Source organism: Canis lupus, chromosome 37, assembly GCF_011100685.1.
Source record: "Canis lupus familiaris isolate Mischka breed German Shepherd chromosome 37, alternate assembly UU_Cfam_GSD_1.0, whole genome shotgun sequence".
In the NCBI taxonomy this organism is placed as follows: Eukaryota; Metazoa; Chordata; class Mammalia; order Carnivora; family Canidae; genus Canis; species Canis lupus.
This window is the reverse complement of record NC_049258.1, coordinates 21,692,193-21,711,178: the sequence shown is the minus strand read 5'-3', so window position 1 is coordinate 21,711,178 and position 18,986 is coordinate 21,692,193. Positions and strand designations below refer to the sequence as shown.

General features: G+C 40.5%; 1 protein-coding gene across 1 annotated transcript in view; it reads right to left on the bottom strand.

The window, feature by feature from the left end:
- Nucleotides 1–229: 229 nt before the first annotated feature.
- Nucleotides 230–18,986, bottom strand: part of VWC2L (von Willebrand factor C domain containing 2 like) — a 154,824-nt gene continuing 136,067 nt past the window's right edge. Inside the window, exon 4 of the mRNA XM_038585676.1 lies at nucleotides 230–3,465. Within this exon, the coding sequence (XP_038441604.1) occupies nucleotides 3,317–3,465 (149 nt within the window). The 3' untranslated portion in view covers nucleotides 230–3,316. The remainder of the gene's footprint in view (nucleotides 3,466–18,986) is intronic.

Sequence of the window (18,986 nt, the reverse complement as noted above, 5' to 3'; positions counted from 1 at the left end):
TCTAATGACACATGTACTTTCAGATGACAGAAGTCACTGAGGATTCGTTATTAAATGATGAGGGTAGAGAGGAGAGAGAATTTTGGAAGGAAAAATATACCACAAACAATGTTTGCTGGTTAACACACTTTATATTTAACAAAATAATTTTTTAATAATATAGTCTTTTACACATCAAATATTGTTGCTAGAATCCCCTTTTTACAGTTTAGTGTTTAGTTGTGTTGTGTTTTTTTTTTTTTTTTTTCCTCACTAGTTTTCAGGCACACCATTTTTCAAAGATTTTGGAAACTGAATCGTTTTTTTTAACAGGCATCAGCTGACAAACAGGATGTTGATCCCTTATTTAAACAAAGCTGTAGTTAAAGCCGAGAACCAAGGACAGAGGAGGAATGGGAGACATGGACAGTGGAGCTGCAAACAAAGCCTTCAAGAGAAAAAAAAAGAAAACGAAACAGATGAGACCAGAACTCTGTTGTTCAGAGTTTGGAAAGAATTTCTCAATGACCTGGGTAGAAGGAAGTTGTAAAATGTTTATCGGTTTATGAGAAATTCTGTCACAGTATAGGTTCATCTCTCCCTACAGGGAGAAAAATGTCAGTGCTACAAAGTCTTAAAGGAAACAGCGTGTAGTGAAACTCAGAGGAAAAAGAAAATCCAACAACAACAACAACGACAAAAATAATAATAATAATAGAAAAATCCCTCTCTCTGGCTGGTAACAGAGACCACAGAGTAGCCTTCATTCCACAAACTCTGCAAAGAGCTTCTTGATGGATATTACACTCCATTCTAGTAAGTTCTTGCTGCAACTATCACTGTGCCAAGACTTTGATGCAAATTGACGCCTGGCTCCCCAGTTGCACTCTCTGTTTCCTAGAAAGGACATAGTAACTCCTTAATAATAGAGAGGGTACTATGCTACATGGCTCTATTAATGATATTTTCTGGGTTTCAAACCTTATTCCTGTCATTTATTATTATTATTTCTTTCCAAGAGTGTGGAGTTTTGAAGCTGGCACCAGGCAACCTCAGGGCAAAGCAAGCTCTATAATACATCTCTGTCTAGACACAAGCTGAAGTATGGAATGCCTTTGCTTTGGAGTGCAGGAATAAATCATGCAGAATTGTTCATGAATGATTCATGACTGTCTATATGATGTATCCATGGTGGCAACAAAAGGCACCAACCTTGCTGCAAATTGGTGTTCTAAGGGAAGGCGGCGGGATGTTCTTCCTCCGATGGCGCCAGCATGGCTGTTTGTATCATACACAAGCACAGTGTACGTGAGAAGTGTCGGGTCCGACTTGTCAACACGTTAGCTTTGGAAATGACAACTCTTTCTCGATGACTGGAGGTGCTTCCAGGGAGGAGAGGCTGACCATTTTAAATGAAAACCCAGCTGATGAGACTAAAGAAGTATGTCGTGGGGGTGGACCTATGACCATAGAAGCATCACTCCACTGGGGGGAGGTTGACCTGTCTCCCTTGGGGCTGCTGACTGTGCATGTCCCAAAGGGCTTAGAGGCTCACCCAAGCCACAGGCCCAGCCAGAGCTTGCTTGGTATGCCACGTGGGCAGAAACCACTCTGTGCTGATTATCCTAAACCATTGATCCTCAACCAGGTGACGTTTTGTCCCTTCCCCACTCCCTGGGGACCTTTGGCAATGCCTGGAGACTATCTGTTGTTATAGGGTGTTGCTGTTGGCATTTAGCGGCTAGAGGCCAACGATGTCACTAAACATCCTAAAAACGCACAGGGCAGCCCCCAACAACAGTGAGTCATCTGGCCCAAGATGTCAACAGATTTAAGCTTGAGAAAGCTTGTTCTAGAATGTGGCACTCCGCAAGAGCTATGGCAAAGCCCAGGCTGGGGTGGGGGGCGGGAAAGGAAAGAACATTGATAACGAAGACGACCTTAAAGTTTCCTCAAGGACCCTGCCAGACCTGCGCCAGGGTTTTCAAGACAGGAGAGCAGAATAAGCAACTAACTGTGCCCTGTGGTTTCAAGAATCGCCAAATATGCACTTGACTCGAGGTGGCATCAGATACCCTGTGTATTTTATTTTTTTTTCTGTTACTATACGAGCAGCATTACCAGGGCAACCTTGAGACGCTTCAAAGGTTCACTTTAGTTGTTCAGTATCTAATATATACATTTTAAAAAAATGTTCAACAAATGGAATTGTATTGTGCAAGACCCACTCTACCCTAAGCTTTAATTTAAATCAGCACTTGAGGTGGAAAGAGTGTCCTGAATCTGTGTTTTAGACATAGGGCTGAGTGGTCATTACTTAAACATGGCAAACACAGTCCCAAACCATAAAAACTGCCTGTGGGTACCCCTGGCTTTCAGCCAAATCTGAACTCAAAAGCCAGGGGTGTTCAGAAGGGTTCAGATGCACAGTGGGGCTACTCGCTCTGGGTCTGGTGTGTGTAGTGCCAGGCGACCGAGTGGGTTTAGAGTGTTAAGCTACGAACCAAACCGAAATTCAGCGGCATGAGAAAATCTGGTGGTTAATGCTACAATTGTGAATTCCTGGCTCCCTTTGGATGCTTTAGTCAAGCTCATGGTGTTCTTCACATATTAGTTTTTGATTGGCAGTTTCAAGGTTTTGTGTCTGAGATGTGTGGTTTGTGAGAATTCAATTGCGATCTCCCACTTAACTGCACCAAGCTTCGGTTCCCCACCCTGCCCCAGCCTTGGGGCCACCTGTATGTACCTCTCTTTTTCTGACCCTGCAGGGCATGTTTCCCCCGAGGGGAGAGATTGGTCGGATGCTCCTGCGTCTTCCTGGTCAGGAAGGGTGCTCACCCCTGAGGTCCCTTTGCTAAAGGTTATATGACACAACTCCAAGCTTAACTGTGCAGTCAACTCTGGCCCCTTAGACTCTAAATATGAAAAAGAAATTCTACAAGAGAAAAATGCCATGGTGATGATGTACAGAAGAGTAAAAATGAAGCAGATCGGCGGACGCTGAGCTGGCAGGCTAGAGGTGTCACCAGAGAAGGAGCCTGTACGAGGCTGTTTCTTCCTTTTCGTTTCAGAAATCCAGTGGTCAAGTCTCCATCAAGCATGGACAGTTACAAAAGCGGTTTCGGTAGCCGTCTACTATATATACTTTATATAGCAAGAGAGAAAGAGAGAAATTTCCTCTTAGTAAAATATTCACTTTTGTCAACCCCAAAAGGTTTTGCTGGTGACCCTGTTGTAGCTGGCAGGAGTTTGTTTTGTTTTGTTTTGTTTCAAACGTGTGCAGTGTAGAAGCCATAGCATCCTCTCCTAGGAACTCCTCATCGGTGGGGGATTTTTCCTACACAGTCTGCTTGCCTTGGCATTCGCGTTTTGAACACTGAGCAGGCTTCCACCAGTCCCCGTTGTGACAGTGACAGATGTTACATTCATCCACTTTCACTTCAATGCCAGCCGGGATTATTGTTGTTCCTGCAAAGCAGTTTGGACCTGGAACACACATATACGTTGATTAGTTGATTAAATCGGAGAGGCTCCCTTTTTCTCTTCTCGCCCCAGCCCCAGTAGAAAGCCAACCCCCCAAAGCCAGGAATGAGTAGGTCCGACGACTCTTCACAGTGTATTACTCAGGTATTTTCTAGCCAGCTCCCTTAAATGTAAACCTTCAACCTCTACTCTTGTGCACAGAGCTCATCTTCCCTATGTATATTTAAAAAAAAAAAAAAAAAAGATCAGTGCTCAAAAAAAAAAATCTTATTGTCTGTTACCGAGTATTTGCAGTTTTCTAAAGTAGAATTCTACAGATCAAACTCTATTTACTTTATGCTCTGGGGTGTAAATGCTGCTGAAGCATCCCCTGAAACTCAAGTGGGGGCCTTGCATGGTCTGCATCAGATGATGATGATACCCCGTGGCCTGTCCTCCCACTTCCCGTGGCGGGTAGGTGACAATGAACTTGCTCATTGCCTGGCTTCAACACCTCCCCAAAGCCCAGTTCCTGGAATCCCCAGCTTGTTTCTTGATAACAATAAATAATTCATGACCAGATGATTTATTCATGTCCCAAATGAGCTTTGTTAGAGGTCCATTTGATTTTTATAAATGGAGCTCCTTTAATCTGCTGGCTATCTTTTTTTCTTTTCTTTTCTTTTTTTTTTTTTTTTAAAGAATGACCTAAATGGTTGGCTTTTGAAAGTCAGCATGAATTTTATTTTACTTTTTTCAGGATGCAGAAAAACTTTACTGAAAAATGTTACCTGTTCAGTAGAGATGGATATTTTTTAAATTCACCAATCTTAGTTTTTTTTTTTTTTTTTTCTTATCTTTCTCTCCTTTCCCTTACTTTCTCTTTCTCCCCAATCTGCAAATGCCGGTATTCAGTTTTGGTAATATTATTTCTCAAAATCAAATGGAATAAAAATTGCTTCCCAAGGTGCAATGGATTACAGTGGCATGGTGCAAATTGCAGTTTCCTTGAAACAATTTGGTATACGTCTCCGAATTACATATTTGGATAAAGAGAGCAAATCGTGTCTACTCATGATTTATCAACCCAGCATTACTGGCCACTTTCCATAACCACTACCAAGTAACATACATCAATATCAGTGCTCTGCTTTCACTTTCTTACCACTTGATAAGAATTTACGAGATTATGTTTACCAACAAATAAATGAAATCAGAGGTGATTTGTAGTTCCACTTCATAATTGAAATCTTTCATAAAAATGGTAACTATGAAGTTATAATGTATCATCACAAATCTATTTAATATGCTAGGGCTTTAATCATCCATTGTTTTAGAGTTCCCAGACCTCAGTTGTGCCTACACTTGCCAATGGCCTTTGTGTACCTATGCCTTTCCTTCATTTGGTGGAAAACACCCCGGAATGTGTGCTTCTGCCTGGTTCTTTAGAGAACAGACCAGCAAGAGTATGAGGGATATAATGAGTCATCACTGACAATTAAACAGCTAGCAAACTCTCTGCTTTCACCCAGAATGGTGCTTCTTGTTAGGATGCTGTGGTTATAAGCTCCTGGCCGTCCTAACTACTGATTATTTAAGGATCACTGTTTTAGAATTTTAGTCATTGTTTGATAGATTGAACAGTCTTTGGGACTACACCCCCCTGGGGAAGGTTCGACACAAAATCATTAATTTGTTCTGGACCCAGAATCCAGGGAATCTGCGGAGAACTTGGCAAGGAGGCTTTTTCAGAATGTAGTTGGTTGTCTCATGGCTGCTGTTGTTGACAGACCTCTCTCAGCCCAGCCAGGATCTGGACAGAGCCAAACTAGTTTCAGAAATCAAACTCGATGACCACTACCACCTGTTTTCCTGGAGCCACCCCAGAGGAAGCAGTAGTTTCTCTACCTCCTCACTCTAATTAACTCTTTTCACCCAATTGTATACTTTTTACTTTAACAGATGGGAAAGAAAAAAAAAATTTTTTTTTTTTTTCTAAATAGTGGGTTCAAAACAAAGAAGTCCCTGGAAAAAGCAGAATGTGATCTACTAAAGAGTTTTCTCAGTTACTTCGGGGGCTTTGGAAACTTGTCAGCAGAATCTTAAGTGTGTGTGTATGTGAGTAAGCACAGACATCCTGCTGGCTCACGGGGGGCAGGTTTTCAGCTCAATATTGCAATAAGAGAAGAAAGCAGGGAAGGATCTTTGCAAAAGATTTCTGACAAGTCACTGTGCATGTCTTGAGGAGAGACTTTACTAAAGCTCTAACTCTCCCATGTGCTCCTTTCTGAATGTGTTGGTGTCATACTAGGATCAGTGTGTATTTGATCAGCCTCTCTAAGTCATTTCTTAAGAACCCTTTAGAATTTGCTGCTTTCTCAGCTCAGAAAATATTAATTTACATTAGTAGAATGCAAAGAAAGATCCTTTGTGCTTTGCCAGGATTGAACAAAGTCACAGCCTATATAAATAACATAACCACCTCAATGGTCAACTTGGCAGCCAGAGGTATTTTACAGAATCAAAAATTCCTATTTGATCTCACGAACAGTAATTTTATTAGCACCCTTCTGAGAATTTCAGGTGTAACTAAAGCTTCAAGTTTGTGGTTCATAGTCTTATCTGCTTAAAAGTAATTTAGATAATTGTCAAGCAGAATGATTGGCACTATGTGGAGACTGTTCTGGTTTTGTCCCTTCCTCCTTAATAGTGATGACAACAAATGTTACTTGGCTTCAAGTAACCTGAGTGTGCTATATGAGTTCCCTACGTAAGAAATCGATCCTTCTATCTATTCTCTTTCTTTTCTTTCGGAGATGCTTTCCTTTTGTCTCGGTTTATGTGGAAGAATAAGTTGCTTAGAAGAGTAAACTCAACAGCAAAAGCAACATATTTAGTGCAGAAGACTTGGAGAGATTCCAGAGGGGAGCAGTGAAATGATTAAACTGAAGGCTGGCAGATAGGACCTGTGAGAAAAGGTTAAAGGGATTGGAATTATTTAATCTTGAAAGGGAAGACAGAGAAATAACTCAATAACTCTCAGGGAATTAAGGCTTATTATGTGAAGAATGGTGACCAACTGTTCTTTCCTTTTTCTGACACCTAAAATAAGAGGAGATGGAGATACATTGATTCTCAGGGAATTGGAAACACACACACACAGAGGAATCGTTCAGAGAAATGAGAACTGAGTAGCCAGCTGTGTGGTGAGATCTCTCTAAGACATCTTTAAGAACATAGGAGGTGTCATCTGTCCGGTGTGTTTCAAATTGTCAGCTCCTTAAAAACAGGAACTGAATCTCTGTCATTTCTTATGGTCTGATGTTTGGCACATATTTAAAAACTCAGCACATCTTATTTAACTAAATTAAGTAGTATGAACTAACTAGTTGTATAATGGAAGCAAAATTATTTCCTGAACTAATAGATCAGGCCTTACATATATATCAGGCTTAGTCCTAATAGTATTGGTATAGAAATATTTGTCAATTAGAAGTAACATAGCAATAACTTCTTGAGCACTTACTTCATGCCAAGAATATGTCTCATTCAATCTTTCCAATTAGCCATGTAAGGTGCACATTCTCACCCTTAGTGCACCTTATATGATTTGCATGGCTACCTCTGAGCCTCTGAGATGGAAAATAACTTGCCTGAGATCACAGGTCTAGGAAGTGACACCAATGGGATATGAACTCAAATTTTCTGATCTGTAAGGATGCTTTTAATTGCCCACAAAAAGAGGCAGGTGACCAGGAGCACACTGCAGACCAGATCCTGCGCATCTGATCAGAATTTAGAAGTCCAGTTGGTTTTAGTATTAAGGATGCATGCTGAGTTAAGAAACTTGATGGCTAGATAGAAGTGAGACTGTTTTTCTATAGATCTTTATCAGATTTATTTATTTATTTTTTATTGTGTAACCTTACAGTCTCCAGAAAACACTATTTATCTAACAACTGAAAGAAATTTCCCATGGAGGAATGCTTGGATGGTGAGACTTTTGTTTTCCTTTGGGCAGCAGCGAAATTCCCACTGGTGCTAGAAGTATACCAACTAAGAAGCAGAATGAAAGTGAACTATGACTCAGAAGTCCTGATTCAAGTCGTAGTGCTGTGATTGATTATCTGTGTGACCTTAAGCAAGCACTGTGTAACCCAAATACTGATTGGAGCCCATATGGTCTAGTCTCAGAAAGGATTCATATTTTTGGAAATGCAATAAAATTGGAAAGGCAATTCAAATATTTACTGGGAGTTGGAGTAAGGAGGGAAGAAGGAAAAGCAGGCGAGGGATACTTACACAAAAATTTTCCATGAAACACAATTTTCTCTATTCTGTACTTTTTAAGTACTTCATTTGCACACCTACACAATAAAAACTGGTTTGCAAACATTTTCTTTTTCATAATAGGAATTATTCAAAAATCTTATAAGTGAGAGCAATATGAAATATATAACAGCAGAGCTTCTCCGGTGAGATGGCTATGAGGAGCCTGTAGCTCTATCTTTCCAGGAGGATGTTTTTCCCATCTTCCGACTTTAACCTTGCAGAGATAGCTTATGAGGCATCTGCATAGAGTATGGGGATCAGAGGGAAAGCATTTGGAGTGATTCCTTCCAGCTTCAGTAATCTAAGAAACCAGGAGAAAATAGATTCTATCATGTTTGTGGTTGTAAGAACTGAGCAGATTTGCTCAGCCACTAAAGTTCTCTTTTCTTACCAAGCCCTGAAATTTCCTGCATTAAAGGGTTTATAGAAACTACATAGAAAAGGAAGCCCATAGCTACTCTGATCACATCTCCTGCAGAATCATGCTTGCTTATGATGTTTAACATCACATTGGTTGAATGAAGGAACAAATGCATAAACTGAAATAAAGTTCAGAAGGAGAGGATCTCAGAGCTGAGGAAGGTTGTAACAGAGATCCTGACCCATGGGTCCATGGAGAGATTTGGTGTATGTGTGGAGAGAAGGGAGAATGTGACTCACTGAGGAAGTGGAAAAAGCTGTGGGGTAGAGTGATGTGTGTAGTAAGGAGTGGCTGGGAGAAGAGTGCTGTGCTGGAGCTGTTGGTTCATGTTGGCTTGCAAGAGATAGTTGTTAGGTATTCAGGAATTCTATGATCTTGCTGGCATTATTTTGGCAATGGAAAGCCATTGAAGTATTTTCAGTAGGGGTGGGCATGTATACGTGTATAATCACGAAGTAGACATCGATTCAATAAACTGCACCAGTGTCATTGAATGCTTGGTCCATGGGACACCTGTGGTTGGACTAGATATGAGACGTCTAGATAGAGGCAGGACCTTTGTGATTGCAGACAAAAAGTAGAACCCTCACAGGCCGGGGCACAGGCTGATGATAAAAATATATTCCTTTCTCCTTTGCTTTGATACATTAAAAGTGTCTGCTAAGATGCAGGGGTAATACTAAGTTCGTGTCAGCAATTAACACATTGCCTTAAGTTAATGGATCATATTATTCCTATACAAAGTAAGGTCCTAAGGGAAAATGCTCCAGGAAACGTCCAGTTTGATCTGGGAGGAAGGAGAAAGGCTGGAGAAGGGAGGTAATTTCTAGTAGGAATGCTTAATAGGAGTCCCTTAGGGGACCAGGATCACATGCAATCTGATGGAGATACTGGGCTGTTTGGGGTAGAGGAGGATCTTATCAAACAACAAAACCATTTTTAGATAATTTAAAATACACTAACTAAAGGAAGTTTTACATAGACAATATCTAGAATACCAAAAAGAACAAAGCTTGGAGGTAATACATTTAGGAACAAGGGCCAAACTCTTGCCACAGATCTGATCCAGTAAAAAATATACCTTTGTGACAATTAGAGCAGCCTCCTCCCTCAGTATCACCAACCCAGGACCCCGGATGCCGCTGCTAGAACTATCAGCACAGCTGCCTCTCTTACCAGTCTGGCCATTGCTTCTTGAAATGACCAGTTTACAGGTCAGCGTCTACAGCAGGTGAGTGTGGAGATGGAGGTTAGTCAAGTGCCTGCACCCCAGCCTCAAGGGAAGCTGGCTTACAAATACCTGGTAGCTGTAACTTCTCTGGGGGGAGTTAGGCTTTCTTTCTGCATAGAAGATTCCCCAGTCATAGGAAAGAGGCAGTTGTTCATTTCTGATGCTAAGAAGGATGAGGAGAGATAGGTCAGTGAAGGCAAACTTCACCAGCTTCAAATTTTTTTTTCCCCCCTGGGCCAACTGCCAGTGTGCTTGTCTAGCAATTGGAACACAAGATAAATATTCAGAACGGGATTGCTGTAAACACGAGTGATACAGTTGTTAATAAGACAAAGCTTCTGCCTTCAGGGAGTTGATATTCTAATGGGGTGAATCCAAAACAAAGTACAAAAACCAACATGGCCGCTTGGAGCCATTCCCTGAAGAAAGTGAACAAGACAGTGTAGTCTGGGGCCAGACCAAGAGTGAGGAAACGTCTTAGAGTTGACAGAACGTGTTTATATATGTCTTCTTATTTCATATTCCCTCTAATGCTGTAAGCTGGTTATCACAGATCCCATTGCACAGGTGAGGGAAGGAAAGCTCAGAGAGATTAAGGGACTTGACAAAAGGCAGAGAACACATGGCGGGAGAGCTTACATTTCAGCTCTCTTATTCTGACCCCTGGTTGACTACTTTCCTTGAAGAGAGTCCTCCTTTGTGTGTGCCGTTACTTCCTCCAATGCCACTCAGAATCAGACACCCTCCTGCTGCTGACTCCTAGTTTTCTGTCACAGGGAACTGGGACAAAATCCAGATCCAGGTGATGTTGCTGAATTCCGTTATTACTTTTTGAATTCTTTTTAAGGATTTTCACGGAAAAAAAAAAAAAAAGAATTTTCATGCACGACCTTATTTCTTCCTCCCATGCACTACAATTTTGTTTTATAAGACAGACGAGGAGACCTAGAAATGTTTCAAGTGACTTTGAGAAAGCCACACAGCTCGTCAGAGATGGAACTGGGATACACAGCCACGTTGCAGTGTCCATCCCAGACGTCGATCTTTTCAGGCACTTGGGTGGCTCGGTGGTTGAGCGTTTGCCTTTGGCTCAGGTCATGGTCACGGGTCCTGGGATCGAGTCCCACATCAGGCTCCTGACAGGGAGCCTGCTTCCCCTCTGCCTGTGTGTCTGCCTTTCTCATGAATAAATAAATAAAATCTTAAAAAAAAAAAAGCTCAATCTTCTCTGTGACTAGGACCTACTTTTCATTTCCTCCAAGTTTTAATAGCACCTAGTAACACTAGGATGTTGTGGGATGTTTTAGAGAGAAAAGGCTAGCATATTTAAATTCCTGTTTCTTAAGAGAGAGGAAAGAGAGGGAGAGACAGAGGAAGGTAGGTGCGTGTGTGTATGGGTGTGTGTTTGTGTGCATAGGTAAAGGGGTGAGTAGGCAAAAGGGTGAATGTAAAGGGGAAGATCTGGCTATAAAATCCCCTCCAGCAGCTTTATTCATCCTCTTCTCTGTAACCACAAAGTGTGAATTGCTCCCAAGAAGCGGATCTGGCTGAGAAGGCAGTGTGGTTCTAGCAATCACCTCGGAGGGCAGCCAGCCTGGCACTGCGCTGTCTCAGTGGGAGATGCCCTGTCCTTGTTGCTTGTCGACCCAGACCCTCTTTACAGCCAAGCCTCTTCCTTCCCAGAGACTAGGAAAACCAGGCCGGTCATGACTACTTTATAGATGCTTCTGGATTATAAATTGGTATGGCGCCCCTGAAAATCCTCCTTCTGACAACAACTTCATATTGCTTAATGGTCCCCTTTTGAGTATTGCAATTTCTGGCCTTGATTTGAAAATTTATTATTGACGCTTGGTGTCTTTTAGAAATTGGTTGTAAATGATCTTCCTGCTGCATAAATGAGGCAGATTCCTATTGTGTGAGGCCATAAACATTCTATATTTCTTTGGCAGGGCATCTAAATCAGTGTTTCAGCAAATAGTAGGCTTGTAGGCCTCAGTCTGCGGGTAGAATTGGATGGGATTATGTTCTTCCTTTTAACTGATCTTAATTCTCTGCTTCATGAAGTCTGATAGATGCTATTATGCTATGGAAAAGGAAATAGGCTTTCTGGTCAGGTGTACACCCATTTTCAACTATTAAAATCTTGGAGAAAATGGTTCTAAAAAAAATAATGGGAGCTGATTGCAGTTAAAATTTAAGCCACCTGGGTGGCTCAGTGGTTGAGCATCTGCCTTTGGCTCAGGTGGTGATCCCAGGGTCCTGGGATCAAGTCCTTCCTCAGCCTCCCTGCAGGAAGCCTGCTTCTCCCTCTGCCTGTGTCTCTGCTTCTTTCTCTCTGCATCTTTCATGAATAAATAAATAAAATCTTAAAAGAAAATAAGTGACTGAAACCCCCCAGTATCATGTTCCAAGAGCCCTGTCAGGCCCCGGACAGAGTCTCTGAAAGGAGCTTCCAGCCTGGAGAATGCCTGCTTTTCCTCTTTCTACCTGCTTTTCCTCACCCATCCCTAGGTTACTTTCCAACCATTTTATTAAACCTCAGAACAAAAAGCTTCCTCAGATGAAGGTGGCAAGATTCAGGAAGGATTGTTTTCTCTAAGGCTGCCCTAGAGGTGCCTGTTAATCATTTTATTTGAAAATTCAATATCGCTGAACTCCCACACAAATTTCAGTGTGAGAGCTCCAGAGAGTTTTCTGGCCCTTAAGTATGTAAGATTTATAGCCTGGTGCTCCAATTAAGTAAAATGCAAGGAGCAGAGCAGAGAGAGGAAGGACGTGGTCAAGCCACTTTACCTTTACACAATGGTAAAGGTTGGTTGCTTTTCTCATTCCAGGTGCGTTGGCAGGCTAGGAGAATCAGGCGTAGTTCATATCCTATTAGTGGGACATACATGTCCAGGCTCACCTTCAGGAGACTGTGTGGTCAGAGGATGGCTTAATTTGCTATTGCATAAAACACTTGATCTAATCGGTTTTAGCTTCAAATGATGAAATACTCCTACCCAATTATCCCAGCTGCAATGAGACTCCCTCCCCTAGTTGGAGCTTTCAATGGTTTCCAGATAACTTTCATATTTCTTCTCAGCAATCCTAAAGTTAGAACTGGCATTAGTGTACTCATTTGACGGTTGAGGGCACTGAGGTTCAAAGAGAGAGGAGATGGAGAGATTTACTAATTTATTTACTGAGTGAAGAGATTAGGCCTCAAGTCATACCCTCTAGGTTTCAATCCCATTTCTGCCATTTACTCGAGATATGATCTCGGTGTCCCCAGCTGTAAAGTGGGAACAATCCTGAAATGAGTGTACCTGTCTTTTTTTTTTTATTTTTTTTTTAATTTTTATTTATTTATGATAGTCACACAGAGAGAGAGAGAGAGAGGCAGAGACACAGGCAGAGGGAGAAGCAGGCTCCATGCACTGGGAGCCCGATGTGGGATTCGATCCCGGGTCTCCAGGATCGTGCCCTGGGCCAAAGGCAGGCGCCAAACCGCTGCGCCACGCAGGGATCCCAAGTGTACCTGTCTTACGGAGATTTTGAAAAAGTGAATGAATTAATACATGTAAAGTATTTAGAATGGTGCCTGTCACATACTAACATTCTATAAATGTTAGTTGTTGCTATTTATCATACTGATTATTATTACTCGAGTTATAATCTAGGCTACTTGGGGCAGGATATGGATTCCAGGCCTTTTGATTTCCAGTCTAATTAAAAAATTAGAATATCAGTAAATAAATTAATCTTATTAATGCCAATTAATATGTATATGCTTTTTTGCAAAGTAAGTGAACATACAACAATACAATCATTTCTACATGGATTTTCTGCAGGCTTGTTATATATATCTACCTATCTAGATACCTGAATTATCTCTCTGTCCTTCCATCCATTGGCCTATCATCTATTCAATATTTATAGTATTTTTCTCAAAACAAGAATAGGATAAGTATCGTTGCCCACCAATAATGGAAATACTGAATGAATTATGTGAGCTGCTCCATACTCTTCAGTAACCATTACACAGAATGAATTACGAACACCAGCTGACTTGCAGAGATTTTCTTGAGTTATTATTAAATAAGAAAGGCATTATACAGAGAGGCGGGTACAATATGATCCTATTTTAATAAAATATAGATGAACAAACTTCTGTTTGTATGTTTGTATAGGATTATATGCAAATAGAGAAAAAATAAAGAAGTACCAATACTAAATTGTTAACATGGATTATCTTGCTGGACGGAAAGATTGCTGATTGGGGAGGAGATGAATAGGACAAAGTGGCAGGAGAAAAATAAGTACACCATGATATGTGCAAGTGCATCATGGTTCTATGTATAAAAATAGAGAATTCTTATATTGGCATTGCATTTTAAAATCAATGCATACATTTAATGATGTAATGGTTCCTTTCCCCCCTTTAAAATCTGTTATAAATTGATAATGCAGCAGACGGGTCATTTAGAGATGAGGAAATGTAGTGAAAATTTTATGGCTGTGCTGTTTATTACAGTAGCCACTGGCCACCTGTGCCTATGGGACACTGGAAATGTGGCTAGTAAGTGTAAGAAATGTCAGATTTCAGAGACTTAATATGTCTTTGAACATAAGAAAAAAGGGAAAATAGCTCATTAATATTTACTATGTTGATTACAAGTTGGATGAAAATATTTGGGGTATACTGAGTTCAATAAAATATATTAGTAACATTAACTTCATCCCTTTCACTTTTCTAAAGTGACTAATTAAAAAATAATAATTTTAAAGAAGTTGTTTAAATTTAAAATTAAATTTAGATAACTTAAAAAGACAATGTGGCTTTCATGATACTTCTATCAGTACCAGCACTGAGGAATTACAAAAGGATAACAAGGTGTTTGTAATGGCCCAGAGGAAACTAACATTTACATAAATCTGGTAGGAAACAATGCTAGGTGTTGTGGAAAAGGGCATATTTTTAGGACGGGGATTTTTAGTGTGGGCCCTGGATGAGCAGCATCACTGAGAACATCTTTGAAATGCAAATTCTCCAACCACACCAGCTGCTGCTGAATCAGAACCTCTGGCTATGGAACCCACAATCTGTGTTTTAACAAACAGTTTAGGTGCTTCTGATGCAGGCGACTGTTCCAGAACCACTATACTTCAAGATAAGGTAGAGCTTGGATAAAAACCTTACCATGGGGCACCAGGAAGATGGCATAGTCTGAGTTTTGGGAGATGCCTCAAAATAGGCTGAGCTTATCCAAAAAGCAATGAATTCATCATGCTACAAGAACATAGGCTTTTAGCCATGGGGTCATTCCTGAGGAGAAATTCTGAGCAAGTAAACGGTGGTTAAATGGTTCAATTACTTTCAAGTTTCAGCACAGCCTCTGAGCTGTCATTACCGTGTTTCTTTGATAAGTGTGATTTTTACCCACATGACAGCTTTGAGAATCAAAGAGTCATGTGTGAAACTTGGCATTTGGAACCATTTTGGATGCTTTAATGACCTCACTTTCCACAAAACAAGTTGGTTATCACTGGAAAGAAAAATAGTATGTATTTATCTTTGGTATAGAAACACATTAGAAAAGCTTGTATTACTCAGTTTTGTCCAACTTTAATATAAAAAAATAAAATTTCTCTAAGCCACAAACTTTCTACTTCTGACAGCTAATTAGTATCTTTGAAAATTGTCTCCTTCATTGATGAAAACTGCAAACCTATTTTCATTTCCTTAAAATAATATGCTTGAGTGAACACCCTAAAATGGAAGTCATATCCTTGTTGGGGAGAGGGGCATAAGACAGGGGGTATGTTTGTCAACAAAGTGGGCATTACCACACACACACATGCACACACACACATGCACACACACAGACACATACCACATTTCATAATGGAGGTAAAGAGAAAACTTTCCATTTTCATTCTCTATGTTCAAAGACATGATATTCCTTGCAACTGGAAAAAAATGATGGGCAGGTTTTTCATTATTGGGTTATATGACCAAAGATGCCCTATTTGACATTTCCATGATTTTCATTGTAATGTATAATTAGACATGCCATGAGTAGATTAAGTAACAAAGTGACATTTTCTTTAATGTCCATGTAGATAGCTAATAACTATAACACAGAAATTATGGCAAGATTACTAAAAATAATAGCCCACAATCTGTATGAGAGTCTGGTCTAGAAATATTTTGGTCTAGAAATATAATGTCCACCAGACAGACCTATTTCCTTCCTATATGCATATGGCAAAAGCAGATCTTGAATATAAATAGTGGGATAAAGTTTCTGAAAAATGAAAAAGAGTGCACATACTAGGGAATTTAGTCTAGAGGTCAGAGAAGGGTGCCTTAAGGAAGTGATGGGTGTTAATGGGAGGAATGGACAAAGGAGTGACATATAAACTGTTCCTAAGTACAATAAATGCTTGGTACATAGGGAAGGATTTGAGATACGACAGAGTAGAGAGTCAGTGAGAGGGAGGACCAATGCCAAAAATAGAGACATAAGTAGGAGCTAGTTCTTAGTGTTTTTGTTTTTTAAACTCTAGTTTGGATTTTGGATTGCATCTAAAGGGCAATCGAAACCATGATGTCACCAGACTTACTTTTTAGATAGAATATACTGGCTTTAATGTAGATAATCAGTTGAGCAGAGATAAGGGCCCTGTTGCAGAAAGCATACCAATTTAACCAATTCTTGAATTGGTCCCAGCAATGATAACATGGTCTAAACTAGAGTGGTGGCCCTGGCAATAGAGAGCAATGAGTGAATTTGAACTATGTAGGAGGTGGAATCGACATAATTTGGTGGTAGACCACATGTGTGAAATAATGTAGAAGAAGATTTAAGTAAGGATATGGGACATTGATGAATGAACAGGATTTGGGGAAGAGAATGCAGTTAATGTTAGAAAATTTGAACTTACGTATACATGAATCATCTAAGTGGAGATGAAGAGCAGAATGGAACTGACTGAGCTGGGTGGGAAGAGTTGCGAGTTTCTGGTAAATGAATGGTAATTGAAGCCAGGGGAGTAGACATAGTTTCCCTGGAGCTAGCTATAGCACAAGAAAAGAGTCTAGGGCACCATCATCATTTAAGGAGAAGATAAAAGAGTTGCAGCCAATGAAGGTGATTTAAGAAGTCTTCAAAGAGGAAGGAGACAAAATAGCAATACAGGATATCAAAAAAAAAAAAAAAAAAAAAAAAAAGCAAAGGAAAAGACCAATTTCTGGTAGGATAGGTGACAATAGTGTCAAATGCAATGGGGTAGACAACTAATATATGGGCAGAGACGTGTTATTGGTGACTCATAAGAGCAATTTCTGTGGAGTAGTGAAGGTAAAAGCCAGGCTGAAGAAGGTTGAGGAATAGATGGGCAGGAAGGGGGATATAGACATAAAGTCCAGTCAGTGAGCTATACGAGGCCAGCAATTAAGCTGAATTAGACAAACATTTGTTTAAATGCTGGTGGAGAAGAAACAGAGGAGAGAGAGAGGTTGAATATAAAAAAATCAGGGCCAGAGGGGTGGGAAGAGTACTTGATAGAACAGAGTCTCTGAGAAATCCAGAGACAGCATGGCATTCTGTGTTCTCAGATGGGGACTGTCTTTCATTGTAACAGGCAATAAGAGGCTAAAGGAGTTTCTGTCTGATAATTTCTACTTCGGTTAGGAAGTAGGCAGGCCACTAACCTGCTGAGTGGGGGGAGAAGGTGAGGAAGGGGAACGGTTGAGGCAGTGTTTTGGGAGAATGAAAATGCTGACTGAGGAAATTGTCAGACACTTTGAAGGCCCAGATGAGGATAGTGACTGCAATTTGTAATGGTACCAGTTTGATTTTGTGTAATTGTCCCCATTGGACCTCACCAATATTGAGGAAGAGTGCCCTAGGCAAGCAGTCATCAGTGAATATCCCTGTGACCTTGGGTGAGTCACTAGGTGTGCCTCGATTTTTTTTTTTAATTTTTTTTTATTTATTTATGGTAGTCACAGAGAGAGATTGAGAGAGAGAGAGAGAGGGCAGAGACATAGGCAGAGGGAGAAGCAGGCTCCATGCACCGGGAGCCCGAGTGGGATTCGATCCCGGGTCTCCAGGATCGCGCCCTGGGGCAAAGGCAGGTGCTAAACCGCTGCGCCACCCAGGGATCCCTGTGCCTCGATTTCCTCATCTGTGAACTAGGAGCAGTGAGAGCACCCACCTGATCGGATTGTTGTGTTTATTAAGTAAATTAATACACACAAAGTACTGAGAATAGCGTATTGTATGCCCTCTGGAAGAGTTAGCTGTTCTCCAGCTTTGGGGTTCGGGCAGGCATGTGAGGATAGGAGCAAAGGGATGGGAGATACTAACAACAGGGTGGTTGAAATTGTAGACAAAAGACTTAAGCTGCAGAACAAAGGGAGTGTGAAGCTTATTCCCAAAAGGACTAGGTTATTTTATATTTGCTGGATGTCCTCCTGGTATGGTTTCCTGGCCTAAGATTATAGTATGCTAGTTTTGCTGACAGAATTATAGTGTTGATGGAAAGTGAGCAACATTATCTGAGATTTGTCATTTCAGGTCCTGAACTATACTTTGACTGTGGTATCCAATGCATAAGGGATTTACATTAAGAAGATTGCTTTGTCGTTGTAGCTGTTTTATGAGAACTTTAGCTTGAAGCACACCCTATGTATCACATTTCATGTTCTGAACTCCTGCGAAACAGGAAAGTTCTTAAAAAGAAAAAAAAATCATAAGCAATATTAAGGGAATCCCCTCAAGTTAAGGCAATTTTGTTTAAAGGCTGTAAATTTGCCAACTGTTTATGTTCTTTTCCTTGAGGTCCACAATGCAATTTAAACCAGAAAAACAATCAGTTTGGCCCGAGCTTGGATTGCTGCAGAATAAACAACCTCCAAAACTGAACTTTAGAAGGAACTCTCTGCATTGCTTATGTACTGAGACAATCAGAGGTGCAATTTCGTCTCCAAGAATGTATTTTGTATGGTCATTCAGATCATGCATTGAAACCCTGGCCTTTTATCATAAATGTAAATGGACTTTAGACACCAATATTTATTTCCAGGTAGGAAAATTATTGAGGTTTTATATGGAAAAAATATTACTGAAGAGCTCATCAAGTTCTCTGAAAAAAGGAAAATAGTTTCACGCACTAACAAGCAAATAAATAAATACAATTATAGACTTAAAACCTGCCGCCCCCCCCCCACCCCGGGGAGTCTAGAGATCTTGATTTTATTCTTGTCTGTGCAAATGCATTTTCTTTGAATTTAGAGGAAACATTTAAAAGTGGGGAAGGTGGTGAGAGGAAGGATCCAGATATAGTCCATGTTAGGTACAAATATTGCCAGTCTTATCTCAAAGATATCCCCAAATCTGCTGCCTGCCCAGGAATTGCCAATGCCCAGATATCAATTATTAAGGATTTATTTATTCATTTATTCAGAAGCATTTATTGAAGGGTACCTATGTGCAAATTTCTGGAGATACAGTGATAAGACCAATTCACAACTCTCAATGAGCTTATGCTCCAGCAGAAGTAAGGCAA